This window comes from Odocoileus virginianus, chromosome 1 (genome assembly GCF_023699985.2).
Source record: "Odocoileus virginianus isolate 20LAN1187 ecotype Illinois chromosome 1, Ovbor_1.2, whole genome shotgun sequence".
NCBI lineage: Eukaryota > Metazoa > Chordata > Mammalia > Artiodactyla > Cervidae > Odocoileus > Odocoileus virginianus.
In genome coordinates this window covers 14,540,489-14,564,789 of record NC_069674.1, presented here as the reverse complement: position 1 = coordinate 14,564,789, position 24,301 = coordinate 14,540,489, and the positions used below count along the sequence as shown (strand labels likewise).

At 43.7% G+C, this 24,301-nt stretch overlaps 1 protein-coding gene across 4 annotated transcripts in view; it reads right to left on the bottom strand.

Annotated features, from left to right (window-relative positions):
* Positions 1–24,301, bottom strand: part of DENND2A (DENN domain containing 2A) — a 101,950-nt gene that overhangs the window by 44,511 nt on the left and 33,138 nt on the right. For all 4 annotated transcript variants that reach the window (XM_070464892.1, XM_070464891.1, XM_020899409.2 and 1 more), the window contains exons 2-4: positions 23,106–24,263; positions 7,863–7,990; positions 6,173–6,294 (exon numbers count right to left, since the gene is read on the bottom strand). In XM_070464892.1, the coding sequence (XP_070320993.1) occupies positions 6,173–6,294; positions 7,863–7,990; positions 23,106–24,097 (1,242 nt within the window). In that variant the 5' untranslated portion in view covers positions 24,098–24,263. The remainder of the gene's footprint in view (positions 1–6,172; positions 6,295–7,862; positions 7,991–23,105; positions 24,264–24,301) is intronic.

Genomic DNA, 24,301 nt, shown 5'->3' with positions numbered 1-24,301 from the left:
CTAATACATGCTACAAGTTAATAAGACTAACAATTCAAAAGAAAAACAGGCAAAAGATAAGAACTGAAGGTTTACAGAAAAGGAAATACAATAATTTTCAGATACATATAAAAGATTCTTAGCTTTGCTTATCAGAAAAAAAATGAAAAAGCCATTGAAGAAATATTTTTATTTTTTTCTTGAAATCTTTATTGGAGTAAAGTTGATTTATACCATTGTGTTAAGTTTCTGCTGTACGGCAAAGTGAATCCTTATTAATTAGTTATCTATTTTATATATAGTAATGTGTATGTATCAGTTTCAGTCTCCTAATTTATCCCTTCCCCCCGGTCCCCCTTAGGGAGGAGGGGGTGGCGAGGAAGCTACGTGCCTTGTGCCTCGAAGACAGAGCTGACCTGGACTCAGCCAGGGTTCATTCACCCTTCTTGTCTGTGAATGTGGCTGGTGGCTTAACCCCTTCCAGTCCTCACATGTCCCTGTCTTACTGCCCCAGGAGACTGACAGCAGGAAGCTCAAAGGGTCCCTGATATAAAATATCCCACCTCCTCTTTACCTATCTCAACCTCACTCCTCCGCTTGCTTACAGAGGACTCCCCCGGGGAAGCACTGGGGTGCCATTCACACACACATGCAGTTGTTCACCTGTGCCCACGGGTATACACATTCACATGAACACTCAGACACTCCTTTAACTACACACCCACAGGAATACACAGGCAAGCACACGAGTTCTGAAAAGAGGGGACATTACACTAATGTACCACCGTGGCATTACATTAAAACAATGGCATACCTTACAGGCAATACAAATAATTTTTTATAAGAAATTAATAGCATGGGGAAATATTCATGATAAATGTAACAGAGTGGCAAAAAAGTATATATGAAAAAAAATGTATATGCGATATCATCCCAAATCTTTTTTTTTATGTACACACACATGTACATTCACACACAGTATGACATGGTCTCGAAGGAAGTAAACCAAAGTGTCAACGGTGGTTTTCTCTGGGTGTTGGGATTACATGCAATTGGTAAAAAGCTTTTAAAACACACACACATACACACACATATACACATAATAACCATCTGTTTTAGAAAAAAAATACAAGTGAGTATAAAGCAAAAATACAAATTCCCAATTACAGATGATTTTTTAAATTACACTTCTTGGTATTTAAAAAGAATTTTACAATGAGAATGTTCTGCTTTTAGAAAACGAGGTAATTTTTTAAAAATGACACATATAGAATTCTATAGCTTAAGCAAATGTACATAAATAATAGCTATGCTGCAGGCACTAGTCTAAGTGGTATACAAGAATTAATTTGATTAACCTTCACAAGACCTCTCAGTTGTTCAGTCGCTCAGTCATGTCCAACTCTTTGTGAGCCCATAGACTGCAGCACGCCACTGAAGAAATATTTCTCTTTTTTCAGGGAAGGACAGGCTTCCCTGTTCTTCACCATCTCAGAGGAGTGTATTATCATTCCTGATTTTTACCAGTGACATATGGATATACAGCGATAAGATCATTTGCCCACAGTCACACAACTAGCAAGCGGTCTAGGTGAGTTTGAGCAGAGGCAGTTAGGCTCCAAGACCCGCATACTTGACCAGACACTGCCCCTACATAGCCACACGAGGTGACAGATGGTTTGTTGGTGGAAGATGGTGTGGGTGAGCTACCCAGGTCAACTAGTGATTTTTTTCCCCCTTGGGTGTCAACACATAAGAAAGAACATTAGGTTTCCTTTATTACAAAAAAATAGTTTCTACCATAGATGCTGTGCTGTTCTATGTGTGGGAATAACAAGAAAAGAAAACAGCCCCTTCTCAGGAGCTTGCCTCGTGTGTTTGTAAGCGTCAACATCAGCCCCCAGCTGCATGTCTCTTGTGTCTGAGGAAAACCTGTTCAGTCAGCCCTCACCTCTCTACTAGAAAGAGGCACAATCTAGTTAAATAACCGCCCCCTCCAAGATGTCTTAGGACCCTTCTGTGGCTGGTAGAGGAGGTTGTCACGGAAAGATTGCTTCAGTAAGTTTTAAGTCCCAGATGCAGCCCAGATGTGGCAGATGCTCCATGAACATTGGTGCGCTAATGGAGGTGGTGGAGAGGTCTGCGGCTGTGCCCCAGGACGGGGACACTAACCAGACACCCAGATGTGGGAAAGCAGAGGACTGCGCATGACGCACGGTCTTCCTGATGACTTGCAAAGGTCCCAACGGCCTGCAAATATGAGTGGCAATCAGATGTGCACTGGGCAACTGGGTTATCTTTCTGCAGGATAGCGCCTCTGGACTTCAAGTTCTCATTGACAGGGTTACCTACTGTGTTTCACTGCTTTTTAAAAAATTTTAATTATTAAAAATTATTAAAATGTAATTATTTTATTTTTGGTTGCACTGGGTCTTGGCTGCTGCGTGCAGGCTTTCTCTAGTTGTGGCTCCCCAGGTTTAGAGTACAGGCTCAGCAGCTGTGGTGCACGGGCTTAGTTTATCCCTGGTATGTGGATTCTTTCCAGACCAGGGATTGAACTTGTGTCCCCTACACTGGCAGGCAGATTCCAATCTATTGCACCACCAGGGAAATCTGTTGCACTATTTTAGGGACAGAGGACCAAGGTTTTCTCTAGCTTGGCAGGAAGGGGAAGAAAAGAGCTGTTAAGGGAGTTCCCTGGTGGTCCAGTGGATAAGATTTCACCCTCCCAATGCAGGGGGCCTGGGTTCGATCCCTAATTGGGGAATTTGATCCTACATGTATGTTGCAACTAACAAGCCCACATTGCGGCAACAAACATCCTGAGAGCTGCAACTAAGATGCAGCACAGCACGAATAAACAAACATTTGGGGGGAAAAAAGAGAAAAGGGCTACTAAGCCTTTATTTCTGATACTAGGGAGGAACACCCAGTTCTGCAGGCAGATCTGCTTTGGGTAGATGTTTTCCACTGTTCTGAAGAGGGCATGGAGTTCACTCCCTGCATGAAGTGGGATAGAACTGAATAAGATAAGAATGGGTCAGACTGGGTGTGACAGCCTTCTTTTTCTTTTTTTGAAGATTTTTATTGGAGTAGAGTGAATTTACACTGTTGTGTTAGTTTCTGCTGTACAGAAAAATGATTCAGTTATACACACACACACACACACACACACACACACACATCCATTCTTTTTTAGATTTTTTTATCCATCTAGGTCATTGCGGAGTATTAAGCAGAGTTCCCTGTGCTATACATAGGTCCTTATTAGTTATCCTTTTATACACAGTAGTGTGTATATGTCAAACTCAATCTATCCCCTACCTTTCCCCATTGGTAACCATAGGTTCATTTTTTACATCTATGACTCTATCTCTGTTTTATAAATAAGTTCATCTGTGCCTTTTTTTTTTTAGATTTCAGGTATAAGCAATATCATGTGACATTTGTCTTTCTCTGATTTACTTCGCTCAGCACGACAATCTCTAGGTCCATCTATGTTTACTGCAAATGGTATTACTTTGTCCTTTTTATGACTGAGTAAATTCCATTGTATACACGTACCACATCTTCCTTATCTATTCCTCTGTTGATGGACACTTAGGTTGCTTCCATGACCTAGCTATTGCAAAGAGTGCTGCAAGGACCACTGGGGCATGTATCTTTTCAAATTATGGTTTTCTCTGGCTATATTCCCAGGAGTGGGATTGCTGAATCATATGGTAGCTCTATTTTTAGCTTTCTACAGAAACTTCATACTATTTTCTATAGTGGTTGTATCAATTTACATTCCTATCAACAGTGTAAGAGGATTCACTTTTCTCCACACTCTCTCTAGCACTTATTGTTTATAGACTTTCCTCCAAAGAAGAAAGACAGATAGCCTAGAGGCACATGAAAAGATGTTCAACATCACTCATTATTAGAGAAATGGAAACCAAAACTGCAATGAGGCATCACCTCACACTGGTCAGAATGGCCATCATCAGAAAGTCTACAGACAGCCTTCTTCTAAGCCAGACTTAGTCACGGAGGAAAATGAAGGATTCCCTAAATGCTGAGCACTTCCATATTCCAGTGAAAACACACACAACACATTTCAAAGGCAAGTAGAAACTATTTGCCAATTATTGGCTGTCATGGATTATTCATGATCACGCTCTTTTCCATAGGAGGAGAAGACAGCAGTTAATTGATTTTGACAAGTACTGTAGCAATTGATTTGGGCCGGTAAGATCCAGTCTTCGTGAAAGGTTCTACCTTCCACTCTCTTGAGAAAAATTCCCTTTGTGATTATCAGGCCTTATGTGTGTAACCCCCGCCTGCCAGTCAATGCTGACCTCAAGCGGAGCCTAGAGAGGAGGTTGGCTTCTTTTCTTAGGCTGGAAACAGACCCTTTTGATGGGAGGCCAGGATTCAGTCTCCATTTAATTTCTTCAACAACTAAACTACTGTATAACAACTACTTACGGGAAACACAAAGAAACCAAATACATACTTTCTGACGTTGAGGAGTCTACAGTCTACTTGAGGAGGTATTTTTAAGACATATTACATGACTTAATATATGGTTAGATAGCATCACTGACTCAATGGACATGAATCTGAGCAAACTCCAGGAGATAGTGAAGGATAGGGAAGCGTGGCGTGCTGCAGTCTATAGGGTGGCAAAGAGCTGGACACGACTTAGCAACTAAACAGCAACATGACTTAAGTCAGACTTCAAACCATCAAAGTAAGAGATGTCATAAGATGGAATATACGAATTAGTGTAAAATGAATGCTTAGCCCACTGAGTGTTACAGGAGAGCAGAGGGGAACAAGTCCCAGGGACTAAGATGGCCTGGAGGTTTTCTGAAGGAGGCATGATTGACTGGGCCTTAAAGGACTGGAAGGGAGAGGTCCAGGAAAGAGCCAAGAGCAGAGGTAGAAATGACCTAGTGCAGGGGTGGGCAAAGTATAGCCTGTGGATCATATCTGGGCCACCACCTGTTTTGTACAGGCCACGAGCCAAGAACGGTTTCACTTTTAAATAACTAAATATATATATATATACATATATATATATTTCATGACATGTGAAAATTATATAAAATCAAATTCCAGTGTCTATGAATAAAGTTTTATTGAAACACAGCCTCACCTACTGGTTTACATATAGTCTGTGGCTGCTCCACACCACAAAGGCAGTGCTGAATAGTCAAGACAGAGACCATATATTCACTCCCTGGCTCTTTAGAGAAAAGTTTTGCTGCTCCTGGGGCTACAACATCAGAGATAGTTAGTAGGCTTTGGCTGGAGAGATTTTATATGTAGGAACTGTGGGAAATGGGTGCCCAGGGATCCATTATGAAGAATGTGTAATGTTATGTTAAAGAATATGAATTCGTACTAATGTGTTCTGTTTCTTTAATTTTGTCATTTCAAAAGTACATAAATGGAATCATGTAGTATGTAAACCTATGAGAGTGGCTTTGTTCACTTGCCATAATTCTCTGGAGATTTATCCAGGTTGGCACACATCAATAGCTTAATCCTTTTTAATGCTGAATAATACTCTATCATATAAATGTACTGCACCATATATAACCACTCACCCACTGAAGGACATTGGGGTTGTTTCCAGTTTGGTTCATTATGAATAAAACTACATGCTTTAAAAAAGAGAATATGAATTCAGTTCCATAGGCAATGTGTTGAAGTTATCATGTATGAGAATACAGTCATATTATCTGTATGCACATACTGCAAAACTGCAAAAGGTTCAAAAAGATATTCTGAGAAAATGTCAGTGTTCTTTCCTGACCTCTAAATACTCAGACAACTCTGCAGAGGTACCTGCTTACTCATTCTTAGGGACCCTCACAGACACATTCTTGTGCATTCACAAACATATATGAGTTTGTTTTATATCAGGACATTCTTCTTCACAGCTGTGTAATGTGGATGTACCACCTTATTTACAGCTGGGGAGAATTCTGAGCCAGAAGCTACAACGCTACTTTAGGAAGCCTTGCTGAGCAGAGGGTTCCAGGAGAACTAGAGGCAGGATGCGGAGGCAGGCCGCTGATGAACAAATCCAGGAGCCTGCAGTGAGGATGCCTGGCATTCCTGCGTAACCCAGAACCCCAGCCTGCTCAAGGCCACAGTGCTGGGGACCCCCTCCCTGCATCATTTCTCTGTGAGTTCATACCTTGGCAGGTGTGTCAGGGATGGAAGAGGTGGGAGAACCTGGAAAGTTCAAGACACACTTCTTCCCGAGGCAGCGACCATGTAACTCAACGTCCTCATAAGGGTTTTCCTTCATGGGCGGATCTGCGGTCAAAGGCAATGAACAGATCAGAAACTGGGAATACCAAGGAAGCTCTCCTTATCAGATCTCTACCCAACACCTTGGTTTCTCCTTGTGGGGATGTGTGTTGTCTTGCTATGCATTTAGCCTTCCTCTTGGTAACAGATCTCCATTTTCACAAGGGTAAATCTCTGTCTCCCCATTCTCAGATGTGTGAGCTTAACTCCGCTCTTGGTCTTAGAGCTTAATCCAATCTGAGCATTCTGAATCCTGGCCTCAGTGACCACCCCAGGAGGGGGCTCGTATTCCAGGCCTATGCCCACTGTTGCATGGCATTCCTGGACTCTGAAGGTGAACAGGGACCTGACTCAGTCCAGTGAGAGTGAACCTCGGGGTGTTTGCTGGGACTTTCAGGAGACAGGCTTTCCTTTTTCGCTGCAGGCAGGGATCCCGGGGAACTGATGGCAGCCATCATGGTGATCGTGGGACACCTGCTGAGAAGGGAGCTAACCTGAGAGATAAGAAGGAAGAGAAAGCCAGTTCTGGTCCCGTGAGCCAAGAGACTCCCTTTGTTGTTTCAGCTGGGTTTTCTGTTCCTTGTAACTGAAAGCTACCCTGCCAGGCACACACTAAGAGAAGTTCAGATCTCGTACCCATTTGGGATCTGGGATGTCTACTGCATTGGCAGGAACCCGATTCTGGCAGCTTGGACTCAGAAATTCAAATAGCTCGGCTTAGTATTCTGGCTTCAAGTCTCATGTCTCCTCCCGCCGTGGAGTTTCTTCCAGTGCTGATGACTGTGTGCATGCAGGAACGCGTGTATCTGCCCAATCTGCCCCTTGCATAGGCACACAGATGGGTTTTTCCCTATCACCAGCTTGTTTCTTCCCTGCCCCCCACCCACCCCAACATATAGACATAGTCTGAGTGTACATCTCACTGAAACTGTGATCCTCCCTGAAGATTTTAACTCACCAAATCTAAATGCCCACAAGCTCTGTGAATCTGAGTCTCATTTTGGAATCAGAGAATTCTTGGGAGCAAGGCCAAAGTTACTTTTCAAATACATTTCAGTCTGAAGTTTGATGGCATTACTGCCACACTCCTACAGTTTTGGAAAGAGTAGGGTAGTCTTCAGGTTTCCTTCATTCAGTAATCACTACGATTCACCAAGAGTCTGCCATAAGCCAGATATTTTACATACCATCTTCTCCAGTCCTCCAACAACCCTGTTAAGTATCTATCATCCTCCTTAGTACAAAGATGAGAGAAATGAAGTTCAGAGACATTAAGTCACTGGCTTAATGTCACACAGCTAACAAGTAGCAGAGTCGAGATTCAGTCATAGATATCGAGGCTCCAGGTCTCGTGTGTTTCCCACTGTTATCACGCTGCCTCCTTGGCCATTCATCGCCAGTCCTTCCTCTCACTTTCTCTCACGTATTTCACCAAGGGTCACTCTTCCACCAACCTACCTGCTCTCTCATTTGATCACATGTTTGTCTTCCAGGGTGTGTGTGTTTCAAGCAGCCAGCTCCACCTCCTTCCCACTCCGCACAGACAGACTTGCACAGACACTTCGGCCTCTTACCTAGAATGTCTTCATAGACGTTCTCCTCTGATAAAGTGCGTGTGAGCCCCAGCTTAGTCTGTGCGTACCAGTCCACTCTGCTGTTCTCAGAGGAAGACTGAAGTAAGTCTTCAAACTCATAGGACTTCCTGGGTTGTACAAGGTGGGAAGAAAAAAACCCAAGAACTTAAATCAGATTAGGCTGGTTCAGAGAATACATGCCATAAAATTTGTTCTTTTTTTTTTTCTTGTAAAAATTTCTAATGCCAAAATCAACTCTGTTTCTTATAAGACAGCGTGAAAATCTTCAAATATGAGATGTGGCTTTTACTTGTGAGAATGTTTATGCTATTATGCCAACTGAAGATTGTAGAGTATACATTTAAATACAAACCCAACTTTGTAAGTAAACATATATAGGGGGAGATAAAAAAGAAAGGAAGTCAAACATAGAGCTGCTATCTCAGGATTGAGGGATGGCCTCTCTTCATTTCTGCTTTTCTGGATTTTTCAAATGTTCTATAGAACACACATTAATAACCAGAATGGAGCAGTGATGGCCAGTTTAGAGCAGAGGAGAGGCCTGGGTCCTTCCCCATTTCTTTTACCTAAGTGGTTATTATCAGACACCCAGAGGTCAGCTGAGACACCCCACCGAACTCTGAGATCCGTACAAACATGGCTGGATCTCTGTCTGGGGCCTGGCTTATTACCACCCTCTCCCCATCCTACATCCACATGGGCTGTTCTAGGATTGAATACATCTAGACACAGATCCTGAATCCTTCATTCACAAGTTTTTCCTTCTTGGATAAATTACCTGAGCTGAAACTCAGTGTCCTGATTTGGAGATAGTAATTAGGACAGTAGATAGGACTGTCCAAAAAATAGAAAAGACAATGTTTATAAAACCCTTGGCACCTAATAAGCATGCAACAAATGTTAGTTATAATGGGAAGGGGGATAACTGGGAAATTGGGGCTGACATACCCACACCACTACATACAAACGAGGTAACAAATAAGAACATACGGTCCAGGAAACGCTACTCGGTGCTCTGTAACGACCCACATGGGAGTGGGATACAGAAGAAAGTGGATATATTCACACGCATGGCTGACTCACTTTGCTGTACCGAATTAACACAGAAACAACACTGCAAATCAACCATAGTCCAATAAAAAATTGAAAACCTAAAATGTTACCGATTATTATACCCGCAGAAGGAATTAGCAACCCATTCCAGTGTTCTTGCCTGGAAAGGTCCAGTGACAGAAGAGCCTGCTGGGCTGCAGTCCTTGGGGTTGCAAACAACTGAACACAACTGAGTGACTGCGCACATCCCCTATGTTTATTATTGTTGTGGAGCTACTAATGATTTATACAGCCAGTGCTGTATTTACTGAGGCAGGCGCTGTGCTCAGGGTTTGATAATGAAGGACTAAAACAGTCAGAGTCCTTGCCTCAAAGAGCTTACATTCTAAGGAGGAACACAGATGTTCAACCAGTTCACACACAAGTAAGTTCAATGACAGGAAAGCCCAGGTTGGGAGGATAAGGAGGAAGGTTCAGTTCAGGTTGGGGGATGCATTAGGGGAGGTCTCAATGAGAAAGTCACTCACTGAAGCTGAGATTTGGAGAATAAAAAGAACCTAGTCGGGGAAAGAGTGTCCCCAAAAGAGGGATAGGCGTGTGAGAAGTTCTAAGGTTACAGAAACCTCAGTGCATTTCAGGGAACAGAAGACAGACAGGCAGCTCGCTGGACTGCAGAAACAGGGTGGAGAGTGCCGTGCAACAGAAGGGCAGAACCAGGCAGAGGCCATCTGCCTACTCGCCAAGCTTTGGGGATTTCTTGCATTTAAAATGCTTCCTTTTCCACTAGCTTCTTTCTCTTTCTTTAAACATGCATGGACGCTCAGTCGCTCAGTTGTGTTTGACTCTGTGCAATCCCGTGGACTGCAGCCTGCCAGGTTCTTCTGTCATTGGAACTTTCCAGGCAAGAATACTGGAGTGGGTTGCCATTTCCTTTTTCAGGGGATCTTCCCGACCCAGGGATTGAACCCAAGTCTGTGGATTCTTTACCACTGTGCCACCTGGGAAGCCCAAACATGCATGGGGTTCCTCTATCTTAAAAAGTCTTCCTTTGAAGCAAGGCCCTTGCAGTTCCTCTGTTTCTCGCCTTCCTTCCTTGCCAACACTTTTAACTGGGGGGAGAGGAGGAGCAGAGGTTACTCTCTTAGTTTAGCATAGTTCACTGGTTTTTCTTTCCTTTACTCTCTCAACCTGTCCGTGTGCATCCTTTTTCTGAAATTCCTGCTAAAGTTCACTAGGGAGTTTCTGGTGAAACCTAACCACTCTGCTCCTTTCATTGCATGACACCACCTGGTTTCCGCAGTGAAAGGCAGCAGTGCTCAAAGTGTGACCCATGGGTCAGGGCTGCGGTGCCAGCTCTTACCAGTCCTTGCAGAGGTAAGTACAGAAATTGACAGTAAGTGTCCGCAAACTTTTCAAGCAATCTGACAGAATGGACTTACCAAAAAAAAAAAAAACAAAAACTGAGGTTTGTATACTTATGAGTTTTTTTCATTTCATACCTCTTGTAATCCGTTGTTTTTTTTTTTTTTGCTCTTGTAATCCTTTTTTTACTATATTTTACAAAAGTGTTGTTCGTGTTGTTCAGCAAAGGATGGGGCACACCTCTGGAGGGTCTGAGGAGGTGGATGCAGGTGGCCCTAACTCCACACCCCTGTCAGACCACTCTTCCCGGCCTGCACTGGCAGCCCTCTTCCTCTTTCTGGGTGTAGCAGTTTCCCAAGGCTTCTCCTCCTGAGGATCTATACTATTGATTGACTGACTGGCTGTGCAGCTTGCAGGATCTGAGCTCCCTGACCAGGGATTGAACCCAGGCCGCAGCAGTGAAAGTGCAGATTCCTAACCACTGGATAACCAGGGAGTTGCCTAGGCCCTAGACTTTTAATATCTCTCCATCTGAATTCACCGTCCCTTATCTCCACCCCACCCTCATTCCTTAATACTTGAACTCGGCACTTAGGAGTACAAAGACAGGCTTTCAGGCTGGATCTCTATGGCCTTAAGTCAGGCCAGGAGGCTCAAACTGTCACCTGGGGTTCTGGGTCTTAGGAACAGAAGGTCATACCCCAAAGGAGGGGATACCGACCCATGAGCACCTTCTTTCTCCCCTTGCGGTGTCCAACGAGGAGAGGAAGGACTGAGCTTCAGAGCTCTACAGGTCTGAGCTGTTTCTCTAAGATGGGAGTGGGCTGTGCTGTGAACCCATCCTGAACACTTTCTAGTCCAGGTGCCGTTAGCCCAGGCTGGCAATAGCCAGCAGGTGAACTGGGGCTGGAGGTGTGGCCCAGAGCAGAGTCAAGTAACTGGCCGAGAGGGGCCAGAACTCCTGGGTCTCCCCCGCTGGGCAGACTAAATTTTACACCAGCTAGAGTCCTCAGCACGCACGCTACATGGTAGGGAAAAGGCACGCTGTTCAGAATGATTCACTCAGTACTCACTGAGAGCTGACTGAGTGCCTATCTCGGATCAGCACAATCAAACTTTACAACAACCTTGTGACGGATTACTGTTACTACACACACGTTATGCGTGAGAAAACAGGCCCAGAGACCTAAGGTAAATTGCTCCCAGTTACAGCAGGAGAACCCAGGAAATCTGGTTGGAGGCTGGTGCTCTTAAACTGACAGGCATCAAGCAGAGTATGCAAATAAGGCAAGGCAGGAGGAGAGTTGCAGTCACCGGCCCCAAATTAAAACAGGTGGAGTTTCCAAGGGTTTTTGTTAGGAATCTGAACTAATTTTAAAAATTTTTGTTTATTTATTGGCCTCACGACTTGTGGGATCATAGGGACTATGGACTAGGGACCAGGGACAGCTCCGAGTCCTAACCACTGGACCATCAGGGAATTTCCAAATTAATACCTGTATAAAACGATACTACGCATTACTGAGCATTGCCCGGGTAAGCCCTCTATCTCCCTCTGTTTTCCATAATGCAACTAAACGATGTGATGAAGAGATGCTACGAACCCTCACAGGGAAAAGAAGGGACGGGCGGGGGTCACTTCCCTGGGACCTGAGCAGTTTCTGCCGCAGCGGCAGGAAGCTCTGCTCCCAGCAGCAGAGAGACAGGGCGGTGGCCACTGCCCACAGGTGAAGCCTTGACTGCCTGGGATTCCAACATGACCCTGGCTAAGCTGGGTCTTTTCTTTGATCGCAGAAAGGGGCTGCAGCTGGACCTCGCCCTGCAGAGAGCTCTATCATTGTCTGCTGTTAAGCATCTCATTTGTGGTATCAATGAAGCAATGTTTGTATAGGTCAAATCTTAAAATAATAAAATTATTATAAAGTGTTTATGAAATAGGGGGCTTCCCAGGTGGCATAGTGGTCAAGAATCCGCCTGCCAATGCAGGAGACACAAGTGATGCTGGTTTGATTCCTGGGTCAGGAAGATTCCCTGGAGGAGGGCATGGCAACTCACTCCAGTATTCTTGCCTAGGAGAACCCCACTGACAGAAGAGCCTGGCAGGCTACAGTCCATGGAGTTGCAAAGAGTTGGACACGAATGAGTGACTGAGCATCTACGCATTTATGAAATAATATCCGAGTAGTTTAAATGTTTTAATAATAAATGTCCTAACAATAAAGATGTCTGTATGCTAAAGGCTCTCCAAGTCCCAGCGGACGGCTCCCTTACTTCGAGCATATGTGACACAAGGATCTGGATCATCTGTTGGGGTTTGTTAGGATGGGATTAGCCTGTAATCCAAGTAGCTGCTGTCAGACACTCTGGGATTTCAAGCTGTAATTTGAACGTTATTTATGATCTTTCCAAATTTTCAAGAATAAGATGATAATACAAGGTATCAGCTGTATTTTGCATTTGATTACCAACACATAAAAGGTAACACCAGTCTAAATAGTATTAGAAAAGGCCACTTTTAAAATGTTACAAACTTCCATTAAAAAAAAAAAAAGCTGACTAGAGGACAATTAATCATAGTGCAAAACTCTACTTTGCAAAAGAATTCATCACAGGACTTCTTAAAAAGAATTTCCATTTCTGTATTAAAATACTGATTTTCAGGTGGCTAATTCTTAAACAGGAAGCCTGAAAGACAAACTTTAAAGCAACATGAAGCTACTGTCCATACATGATCAAGAAGAAACCAGAAATCTTTACATGCCCAGCTTCCAGAGGCAGTGGGAAAAGAAAATTCCAATCATAGAGTTCAATCGCTCATTGTCCTGTGTTGGTAACATATTTTCACTGACACAAAAGCTTTATTAGATGGTTGGTTCCTCCTCAGCACCATTTCTATCATCTGCGGAAATGCCCCGTGGGACTGCAGTCCTGTTGTTCTGAGGCTCATTGATTAAACTAATCATCCTATAACTTAGCTGAGTCTTTTCTATGAAAATATTTTTTAACTCAGAAAAAGGTTTTAATACCTTTATTTACATATTAACTTTGAAAGGAAATTTTGAAAGGCTAATGATAAGCCACATCTAAATTGGCTTCTTTCTCCTTTAAACACTTCCATGTTTGTTCCACATTCAGTTGCATGTTTCATAAGCACCTTCTTAAAGAGTGGAATTGAACTCACAGCTGGTGATGCAAAGGTAAGAAGTCCCTGGGACTTCCCTGGTGGTCCAATGGTTAGGACGTCACACTTCCACTGTGGGGGACATGGGATCGCTCCCTGGTTGGAGAACTAAGATCCTACATGCCATGTGGTGTGGCCAAAAAAAAAAACCCCAACCCCCTGCAATTTCAAGTAGTATTTTGAACAACTTTTGTGATTTTTTTCATATTTTTGTAAATGAAGTACTAACATAAGAGCTCATCCCATGTCTCCATTTATATGATGTGTGGGTGCTTCCCTGACAGTTCAGTGGTTAAGAATCTGCCTGCCGAGGCAGGGAACATGGGTCTGCTCCCTGGTTCAGGAAGATTCCGCATGCCTCGGGGCAGCTAAGCCTGTGTTCTAGTGCCCGGGAGCCACAGCACTGAGCTTGTGCTCTGGAGCCAGTGCTCCGCAACAAGAGAAGGCACTCAGAGAGGAGCCCGCGCACTGCTACTAGAGGAAAGCCCGCACAGCAGTGAAAACCCAGCGCAGCCAAAAGTAAAATAAACAAGTAAACAGACGACGCAGGGGAAGCTCAAAGTGAGCTGCAAAGGCTGTCACCATCCATCCAAGTGTTTATGCCTTAAACCTGGAAGTCCTGTGCAGATTCTTCTCCATCACTGCCCACATCAAGCCAATTAACCAGAGTTCTACCTACCCAGTATCCCTGGGATCCACCGGCTTCTTTCATTCCTCTCTGCATTTAGACCGCAGGGTGACCCCAGGTGTGTGATCTTCCTCCCACCCCCCAACAACTACCCACCCTGTCCCCTGGTGCCCCTGCCAGTATCCACACTGCTGCAGAATGGAGGGGCAAGCTCTTAAAAAACACAAATCGGACTGTCTCCCCCGCCTTCTTAAAAACCTACAACTGCTTCCTGTTCCTCTTTAGTAACAGGCCCAACCGTTGCCTGGGCTACAGTGCTTTTTCAGAGCTGACGCCAGAGGCCCCTGGGCCTCAGCTCACACCCTTCCTATCCCTCTGGCCCAACCCTTGCTTTTCACGTCCTGTCCTCCAGTGGGCTCAAGTCCTTCTTGCCCCAGGGTCTTTGCTTGTTTGTTCACACAAAATGCACCCCTAATCCCACAACCCACTCCCTTACCTGGGGACCTGAGGCCCTTGTACCCAAGCCGGCCCTGTTTCCATGACAGGCTAGTCACCCCTAGCACCACTGGCTTCCTCACAGCACTGAGAGTGGTGAATAACACAACTAGGCGTGTAGGTCTATTACTAGCTTGTAAGTTTCATGAGGGCAGGGTCTCAGTCTACCATGTTCATTGCTATAACCTAATACTGCATAGAAAGAAGAAAGAAAGAAAGAAAGTGAAGTCTCAGTCATGTCTGACTCTTTGCGACCTCATGGACTCTAGCCTTCCAGGGTCCTTCGTCCATGGAATTTTCCAGGCAAGAATACTGGGTGGGTTGCCATTTCCTTCTCCAGGGGATCTTCCCAACTCAGGGATCGAACCCGGGTCTCCTGCATTGCAAGCAGACGCTTTACCATCTGAGCCACCAGGGAAGCCCTAATACTACATAGGTACCTAGCAAATATTCGTTGACTGAACAAGTGAGTGAATATTTTAAAAGTTGGTTTTAATGGCCACCTTTACTGCTTACAATTCATCCCTATTTGGGGGTAAAAAAACTTTACCTGTATTCTGAGAGCTGATTTTTTGTCAATTTTTTGAACACATTTCGCCCCCAGAATTATTTTTGGCTGTATTTACATTTGCTTGGATGGCCTGAGACCAAGCACCCACTTAAAACATGAGCTTGAAACCAGGGATGCCGTGTTCTGAATCCCTTACCCTCCGCCCCCAGCCGCCACAGACCCTGCTTCCCTCCATGCCAGTGGGTATCCCTGGAGGCTCAGATGGTAAAGAATCTGCCTGCAATGCTGGAGACCCGGGTTCAATCCCTGGGTCGAGAAGATCCCCTGGAGAAGGAAATGGCAGCCCACTCCAGTACTCTTGCCTGGAAAATCCCATGGATAGAGGAGCCTGGTAGGCTACAGTCCATGGGGTCACAAAGAGGCGGACACGACAGAGCGACTTCACTTTCCCTCCATACCCGGTGACCAGGAGCAGCTCTTCTTGGGAAGGGCAATCATACCACTGTTACCGACCAGGGTTCTTGACCTCCTTCACCAACAGAAATTGATCAGGGACCAGACAAGCAATTCAGGCAATACTTTATGGGGTTCCTGCTGCAGCAGCCGGAGCAAGAACAAAGAGCAGGTTCCCTTGCTTGCTCACTCACTGGGGGAGGAGTGGAGGTGAGCTGTTTCCTTATATGATGTGAAGGTAGGGGTGTTTCTAGGGGTTGGGCCAGAGGGGTGACTTAGGTGTTTGCCCACCCCTTAGGTGATGTTGTGCACTGAACATATGCACAGTACCCTGCTTTTGCTCCCAGTTATTCAGAAGTGGCAGTTGCATTTTCTGGTCTCTTTGGATCTTTTGTTCAGAATTTGCCCCAACAGTGCATGCACACAGTTATTTTTAGTCCCCTATAGTTTCTTTGTATTTTGTTGCTTGAGGAGCAAGCATTGCAGCACTGTAGCAAAGGTCCCAGGTCCCAGCCTGTCTCACCCCTGAGTAGGGGGCTAAGCAAGAGAAGGCTTATTTCAGCTCTAAGCTCTCACACTGTTACTGGGTATCTCCTCCGTCCCAGGTTATGATTACACACATCGGGTTTCCGCTTATCTCTATCCTGGATCCAAAATAGGAATGTAAAAAGAAAAACTATCCATGGAGAAGGAAATGGCAACCCACTGCAGTATTCTTGCCTGGGAAATACGACGGGCAGAGGAGCCTCACGGGCTGCAGTTCATGGGGTCACAAAGAGTCAGACAGAACTGAGCATACACACACACACATGCAACCTTACTGTGCTATAGGACAAACAATCTGCCTTTGATATGCAACCATTAAAACTGTTCACCTAAAAAAAAATTGGAAGCAATCATTGGTGTCACAAACAGCTAAAGTCTGGAGAAGATTTTAATAGTGTTGTAAGAACATGACTTGGATATTGGTAGTTGATCTAAAATGAACGAGCTGAATGACACTGTCAAAGTTAGTCTGGGCACCAGTTCTTCTGTCTCCTTATCACCTCTTCAAAGGATTTTCAAACCAATAAATAAAATATCAAGCTAATTTTACTCCTCTTTGGAGTTAAAAAAAAAATCATCTTTTACTCCAGGCCCTTATTAGGCACTGAATTGTTCAGTACAAATTCATATTGCTTTAAGGATATTGACCAAAAAAATGATATTCAGATACAGATATCTTCAATGGGTGCACCATATTAGAAGATTCTCCTAATACTTTTAGGATGGGGAGGATTTTGGAAAATAAAAAGTTTATGAACAAAGATGATCTATTTCGACCATCTTCATCAAACTCAAAGCTAATATATGACATACTAAAGATAATGAAGCCTAGAAGGAAGCACTGTAAAAGAGAGTACAAACTGAATTACCCTGCACATTTTGATGCACGTTCAGTATATCTCCCTAAAAAAGGAAAGGGGAAAATACAGACTCAAAATTACCTAGAAAAGCTCTTCAGAGATCCTTTCTTTGAAAGAGATGGTTATTAATTTCAAAGTAACATTGAAGCTGGGTCAAACAGAAAAATGTAATTATTTCATAGAAGAATGTTTTCCTAGAATGTTCTCAGTCATCATGGAATGCCTGAACTCTTCACAAAGAAGCAAAAACTATCTTGCAGACTGTGGAGCAAGCAGGACTGTAGCTTTCTTCCTGAAGTGAAAAGGTTGATTCATTGCCCTCACTTTGATACCTAACAAATACTGGAGTTTCAAAGAGAACTACTTTTCACTTTAGCTTTGTTATCAGTTTTATATATAACTTTGCTCAAGTTACAGACCTTCTATGTCTCTTGCTTTTCATATAAATGCAAAAGTTTACCTTTGAAAGATTAACACAAATTGTATGCTATTCTCTGCAAAAATATGTTAAAAGTATTTTAAGCTTACAGAAAAAAAAATGACACTTTAAAAAAGATATAGCTAAAGAGATGGGACTAGTCAGATGAGAAACACTAAATGATATATTTTCAATATCTGCTTGATTGGAAATCTGTAGCTTGATGTAATAAAACTATCTTGAATCATAAAAAAAAAGAAAAACTACCCTTAGCCACTATTGTGCCTAATATCCATCATTTCTACCTTCTCGTGAGAAATAAAACATGACAATTACTGTTCTAATGAAGAATAATGACCACTCTCTCTGCTCTCATCTTGTTGTCTTCCAATGCAACTGCTATTGAAATTTTTAAATGAATTTGCAAAGTCAAGCTTCTCAGATGCTTTCAGAGTAACTTTTGCTCTAGATCTCAAAGGAATCAAACAATTTGCCCCTTTGAAGATTTTTAAATATTGTTTTTAGGCATGGGAGAGTTGCCTCATGGATGCCATGGTGACCGAGACAGACTCATAATGACAGGGATAGACCACAACGTGGCTGGTACATGTGAGACTAAATGCATGATAGCTGAGGGCGGCTGCCCAGCTGGACTGCTGAAGGGGTCCTCATCAGTCCTAGAGAAGATGGAAATTATAGAATCGATAACAGTACCATATGATTTGGCAGCCATTTAATGACCGAGGTTTCATGTCCTCAAAAAGTTCTCAAAGTCTTACACTAAAGCCCCTAGGAAAGGCTGGATCTATGTGATGCTAAGATAATCGGTTGAAAAGTTGAAATTTTGGTCATCATGGCTATTCAGTTTCAAAAAGATGCAAAAACTCTGTCATGTGATCAAATTAAACTAAAATTTAAAAAAATCTGAATTCAAATTAAAACACTTTGGGGATACAGACACATGTGAATTCGGGATGCTGCTTACACTTAAAAAATAATAACTTTTCTTGTTAAATGTCAGCCTCAAGGCATTCCTGCCAAAGTTATTAAACGTATGCCATAAAACATACATAACCAAGTTAATGCTGCTGTAGGAACCTTATCTTTGGAATTTCCTGACATGTGAGGGTTTCTCCTGTTCCATTTTAGGATTGAAGGCATAAGTCCTTGCATTTAATTTCCTGGGGCTTTAGAGAAATGAAGAAAGAAGAGAGAAGAAGGGGAAGGAGGGAAATGAGAGAAAAGATGGGAAAAAAGAGCAGGAAAAAATAGGAAGAGAGAAAGAGAAGAAAAAGAAAAAGACATTTTCTCAAACCCAGAATCGGAATCCATTGGTTTGGCTCTTGCTGAGGTGGACTGATTGGCATATGAAAATAAGCTGGCTACATTCTCGGCAGTGCTCAGCCTGGCCGTGTAATTCTAAACCCTCGTAACCTCAACATCCTTAATCATTTCTTTCTTCAACTTGGCTTGGCTTTCCTGCCTCAGAGAGGACAGTAAGTCTGCCAAATTCAGAGTTAAGCCTTTTCTTTCTTTTTTTTTTTTTTTTAAGCAACAGGACCACAATAAAGAGCATATTTTGTTTTTCAAGAGTAGAAAGTGAACATCTTGCCCTCATCACCTCCATTGTACAATTTCAAACAAAAGGAGAACTCCAAAGCCAAAAGTTCTTTAAACACAGCTGATGCAACCATATCCAAATTGGCCAAAAAAAATTTCATCTTTGGACTGAAACAAAGTAACTCTAGCTGGTTTTAGAGAAAATGCTAGAGGACTGAAAAGAGCAGATGGTAGCTAAGAGAGAAAAGATAATGGGAATAACTGTTCACTAGGTTGATCTGTCTGCCCACAGATGACACAGTTCGAAGACTCCAATTTCCCAGAGCGAACCTGCTTCTGGGAAAGAGGCCCTCTTTGGAGGAATAGCCCATAAAGGGCACAGAAGGGCTTCTCCGGAGAATCACGGGGGACAGAAGCAGAAAAGTCATGAGAGCACCCAGGGCTCTCAGGTTGGTGCTGGTCTGGGAAAGAATTTAGGATTAGAAATGGATTCAAACTTTCTCAGCACATAAAGAAGGAAGCCTATAAATTCTTTTATCCTTCTCCTCCTGGATGCTCAGTCATGTCCAACTCTTTGTGACCCCATGGACTGTAGCCCGCCAGGCTCCTCTGTCCTGGGATTCTCCAGGCAAGAATACTGGAATGGGTTGCCATGCCCTCCTCCAGGGGATCTTCCCAACCCAGGTATGAAATCCATGTCTCTTGTGTCTTCTGCATTGGCAGGCGGACTCTTTACCACTGAGCCACGTGGGAAGCCCTCAAATGCTTTTATAGATATCACAAGACACTAATACCAAAGCTGGTAAAGTTAGTACAATAAAATCCAAGTATAGACCAGTAGTCCCATTTACAGAATACTTATACAAAAATCTTAAATAGAATATTAACATTAATAGGTCAAAGAAGAACCATATGATCATATAAAGTTTCTGAAAAGTAATTTGACAAACCCAATCCTAATTTTTAAAACTCTTAGTTAAAAAAAACGGGGGGTGGGGGCTACCAGTGAACACTACCTTGACAGAATGAAAATGCAACTCCAACAGGGGTGTTTGAAAGTAGAACACCAGAAGCATTATCATTAAAGTTAGGGCGGGACGAGGCTGCCCAGGGCTATCAGCACTATTATTTCACACTGTTGTAAAAGTATCAGTGCAATTTAGTAAGAGAGAGAATTTGGAGATATAAATCAAAAAGAAAAAAACTTAAAATGATAATTCTTTGCAAACAATATTATTATATACATGGAAAGTCCAAGAGAATCGACTGATAATTAGAAACAGTAAGAAATTTCTTTAAGGGCTCTTTTAAATGAGTAACATATAAAAACAGTTTTCTTAAATACAAAGACCATATAATGAGAAAAAAAGATTCCATTAACAATGGCAACAAAAAGATAAAATACTATAAGCTTAGCAAATGTATGGAATCCCAATTAAAAGTTGACATATTTACTGTGTGTGAAATTTGACAGTGATGCATAGAATACTTAGAAAAATACATCCAAGAATATTCAAGACATTTTTGAAAAAGGAGAATAATCAGGAAATAAACAAGAGCTTTATAATTATCAAAAAGGAGACCAAATGATCATTTGTGTGTATATTACATGATAGAATATGTAGAATGTCCAAAAGAATCCACTGATTAATTATTAGCAACAATAAGAAATTTTTGTTAAGTTCTGCTGCTGCTGCTGCTAAGTCGCTTCAGTCATGTCTGACTCTGTGCGACCCCATAGAAGGCAGCCCACCAGGCTCCCCCATCCCTGGGATTCTCCAGGCAAGAACACTGGAGTGGGTTGCCATTTCCTTCTCCAATGCATGATAGTGAAAAGTAAAAATGAAGTCGCTCAGTCGTGTCCGACGTTAGCGACCCCATGGACTGCAGCCTATCAGGCTCCTCTGTCCATGGGATTTTCCAGGCAAGAGTACTGGAGTGGGGTGGCTCTACTAGATAGTAAAACAGATTAAGAGGTTAAAATAGTTATAACTGTTTGGTCCTAGAAAAGAAATATGTACCCTGATTAATTAAACAGAATACAGCCAGAAAAAAATAACAGCTAACATTTATTAATCATTTACTATATACCAGACTCTATTTTAACTTATGTTTACAAATATTTACTCGTCTAATCTTTACAACAAAGCTATGAAATGGTTACTATAATTATCTCCATTTTATAGATAAGTAAAATGAGGCTCAGACAAATTCAGTAGCTTGTCCAATGTCACACAGCTAGTAAGTTCTCTGGCTCTAGAGTCTTCTCTAATGCTATATTCTGCTCACCACAGCATTATTTGTAAACTGGAGACAACCTAAGTGTAAATCAGCAGGGAAATGGTTAATTAAAATATGGTTTGGCCACATGATGTAAAGATGGCAGTTAAAAAAGGAAGGTGAAAAGAAAAAGGTGGCAACATGGTAATGTCTCAATGGTATCTTAAGTAAAACACGGTTGGTATACAGCATGATTTCGTTTTTTAAAAGGATATGATACTTATGTGTGTATTTCTGGAAATTCTAGAATAGCCAAGCTTTTTTCCCCTAGAAGAGAACATAAGAAATTACATGTGTGGCACCCAAACACTCCTTCCTGACAGACCATGCTGAGTAGGAAACTGATATGATTGAATCTGTATTTCTAAGACTCCTCTGGCTGCTGGGAAGGAAAATACTGGGGGTAGGGGGCAGGTAGATACAACATGACTAAGGTGGTAGCAGGGGAGGAGATGTAGTCAGGTTTAAGAAGACGCTTTAAAACTAGAACCAAAGGACTTGATGAATTAGATTGGCGGTGTGCGAAAACAAGAGAAATCATAAATGACTCCCAGGGTTTGGGGCATAAGCAAAATGAAGGGTGATACCATTTAATCAGAGAGCATCTACCTGGGGAGAAGATCATTTTAGTAGTGGCCTGGATTGAGAATTTAGGTTTAGACATATTAAGTCCAAGCTATTAGATGACCAAATGGAGACCCAAGCAGGAGATGACTACAGAAACCAAAAACTAGGAGAGGGTCAGGGCTGGAGACACACATTTGGGAACCATAAGCATGTAACTAACATTTAAAACCATGAGAGTGAGTGAGAGGGAGTGCATGTAGATGGAGGAGAGGAGACCTGATCCTGGGATGGGGTGTAGATGGGTTGAAGGGGGATGTGACTCAACAGGCAGGAGGAGAGGAGGTGCAGCCAGTGAAGTGTGACTATCAGGAAAGCAGGAGGTCTACAAGCCCACAGTGAACATAGGATTTCAAGGGGGTGTGAGTCAAGCTGGTCCGCAAAGGCTAAGTGAGGTCAATCAAGAAAAGCACAGAGAACTGACAAATTGGATTTGGCAAGGATGGAGGTCGTAGGTGGACTTGGCCAACAGAAGCTCTAGGATTAGTACCAAAAGCCCTACTGCAGGGAGTCAGGCTAAACCCAGGAGGGAAGCAGTGGTGACAGCAGGGACAGACAGCTATTTGGAGGAGCTGTTCCTCAGTAGAGGGTTTCCAGATTAGGAGGTATCAAACCAATTAGCACATTACAGAAACAGACTAAAGATCAGGTTTCAGAACAGAAAAGAAACTGTCTCCAAAGCACAGATTTTACCTTTAAGCATTCACAGGTTTTATTATCTAAGGTATTTTAACATTATAGAATATTTACCGCGTGAGCATCTATACGTATAAATGAGAAAACCAAGGCTTCGAGACGTTAAGTGACTTGTTCCAAGTTAGACAGACCGTGAGAGGGCCAGGATAGGCCAGGCAGTGTGTTTCTAGAGTCCATACCAAGAAAAAACAAGAAAGCAAGAGGGAGGAGAGACTTGGAGCAGCACGCACAAGGTGGGGGTGGTAGTGGCAGAATGAGTATCAATTAGTATATTGCCAGTGTTAACACACGTTTTCATTTAACTCTTGGTTACTGCCTGAATTACAAGCACTCATTCACACCTACAGGGTGATCTTTTGAAGTGAATACTCTTCTTTCTGAGGACAAGGAACAAGCACAAGACACCTGTACACCAGTTACCATGTCTTCAGGTTTAATCAATGAACCATCCTAAGCTATGGATGGTCTCGACTAATGACAAGATCCGATGGTTTAATAAACAGTTAGGCTGAGAACAGACAGTGGCCATGCGGCATAAAGTCACTGGTCACCTACCTGTGGTCAGCGCTGGCTTTTGGTCTCCCGCTCCATAGTCTTCTGTTCACCGAGGGGGGCGGGGGAGAGGAGGGCAGGGGCGGGGGAGGTAGAGAGGGCAGAGGAGGCAGGTTCCTTCTGTCTTTCCGAAAGCTTGTGCCTGGGTTCCCATCCTTGTCCCCTTCTCCATCGTGTTTGAAAGTTCTCCGGGGTTTGGGCAAGGGGTTGATGAAGGGTTTTGTGGGGGGGTCCTCCAAGCCTCTGTACACACTCTCCAGGCTCTGGTCACAGGGCCTCCTGCACAAGCCTTTCCTTTCCTCGGCAGCCTCGAGGGTAGGCTCCTTGGCTTCCAGGTCCAAACGGTGGGCTCTGAATTCTGAGCCGCTCCCACCCCCACGGTGCTCAGGAAGGGTGGGCGCCTCCTCGGCCTTGTCCAGCAGGCAGTGTGGGGAATAACACGTGCCTGGTAACTGGGGATCCAACCCGGCAGACCCATCCTTCAGAGCCTGCTCGAGTTTCTTGACCTGCTTCAACACAGAGAGGCTATCGTTCTGAAAGCGCTGTTTGCCAAACCTGGGCTCCCGGCCTCTGCCCACGCTGGGAGCCAGCTCCCGGGCTGGCTGGCTCAGGTCTGGCCTCTGCTCGGCACCCTGTGCTCCGGCCTTCACTTTATTCCGCTCATCCTCTCTACTTTCCACGTCCAACCTCGCTCCGTTCTGAGCCTTGGTGACCCGAGTCCTCGAACCATCACTGCTTCTCCTCTCCATCACACAGGACATCAGGTAATCCTCCTGGCCATCTGCCTTCCTGCCAGGGGCAGGAGTGGGCAACTCCCGTTTCCCTTCCCATTCTGATATCTTGTCCTTTATGCTGAGGGACGTGTGCCGGGCCCTGCCTTGGGCGGGAGGGCAGGGGTCCTGAACACTGCCCAGCTGCCTCTTGCCGGCCCTGCTGGTTCCTTTAGCACTGAGATCTGAAGCTGAGTCACTGATGATCATATCTGAGCTGAACATGTTCTGCTAAAAACAGTTCACTCTTGGCTCTAGCATCCGGTTATGGAGGCTCTCCAGGGGGCTTCTTTGGAAGGCTGGATCCTGCTCAGTCTCTAGGAAAGGGATGGAGGACCTAAATGGCTGCCTTTGAGCGCCTCCCCCAGTCTTTGGACCATCTACCTTGACCCTAAACAAGAAAGACAAACACTGAGTGAGGCATTCTTG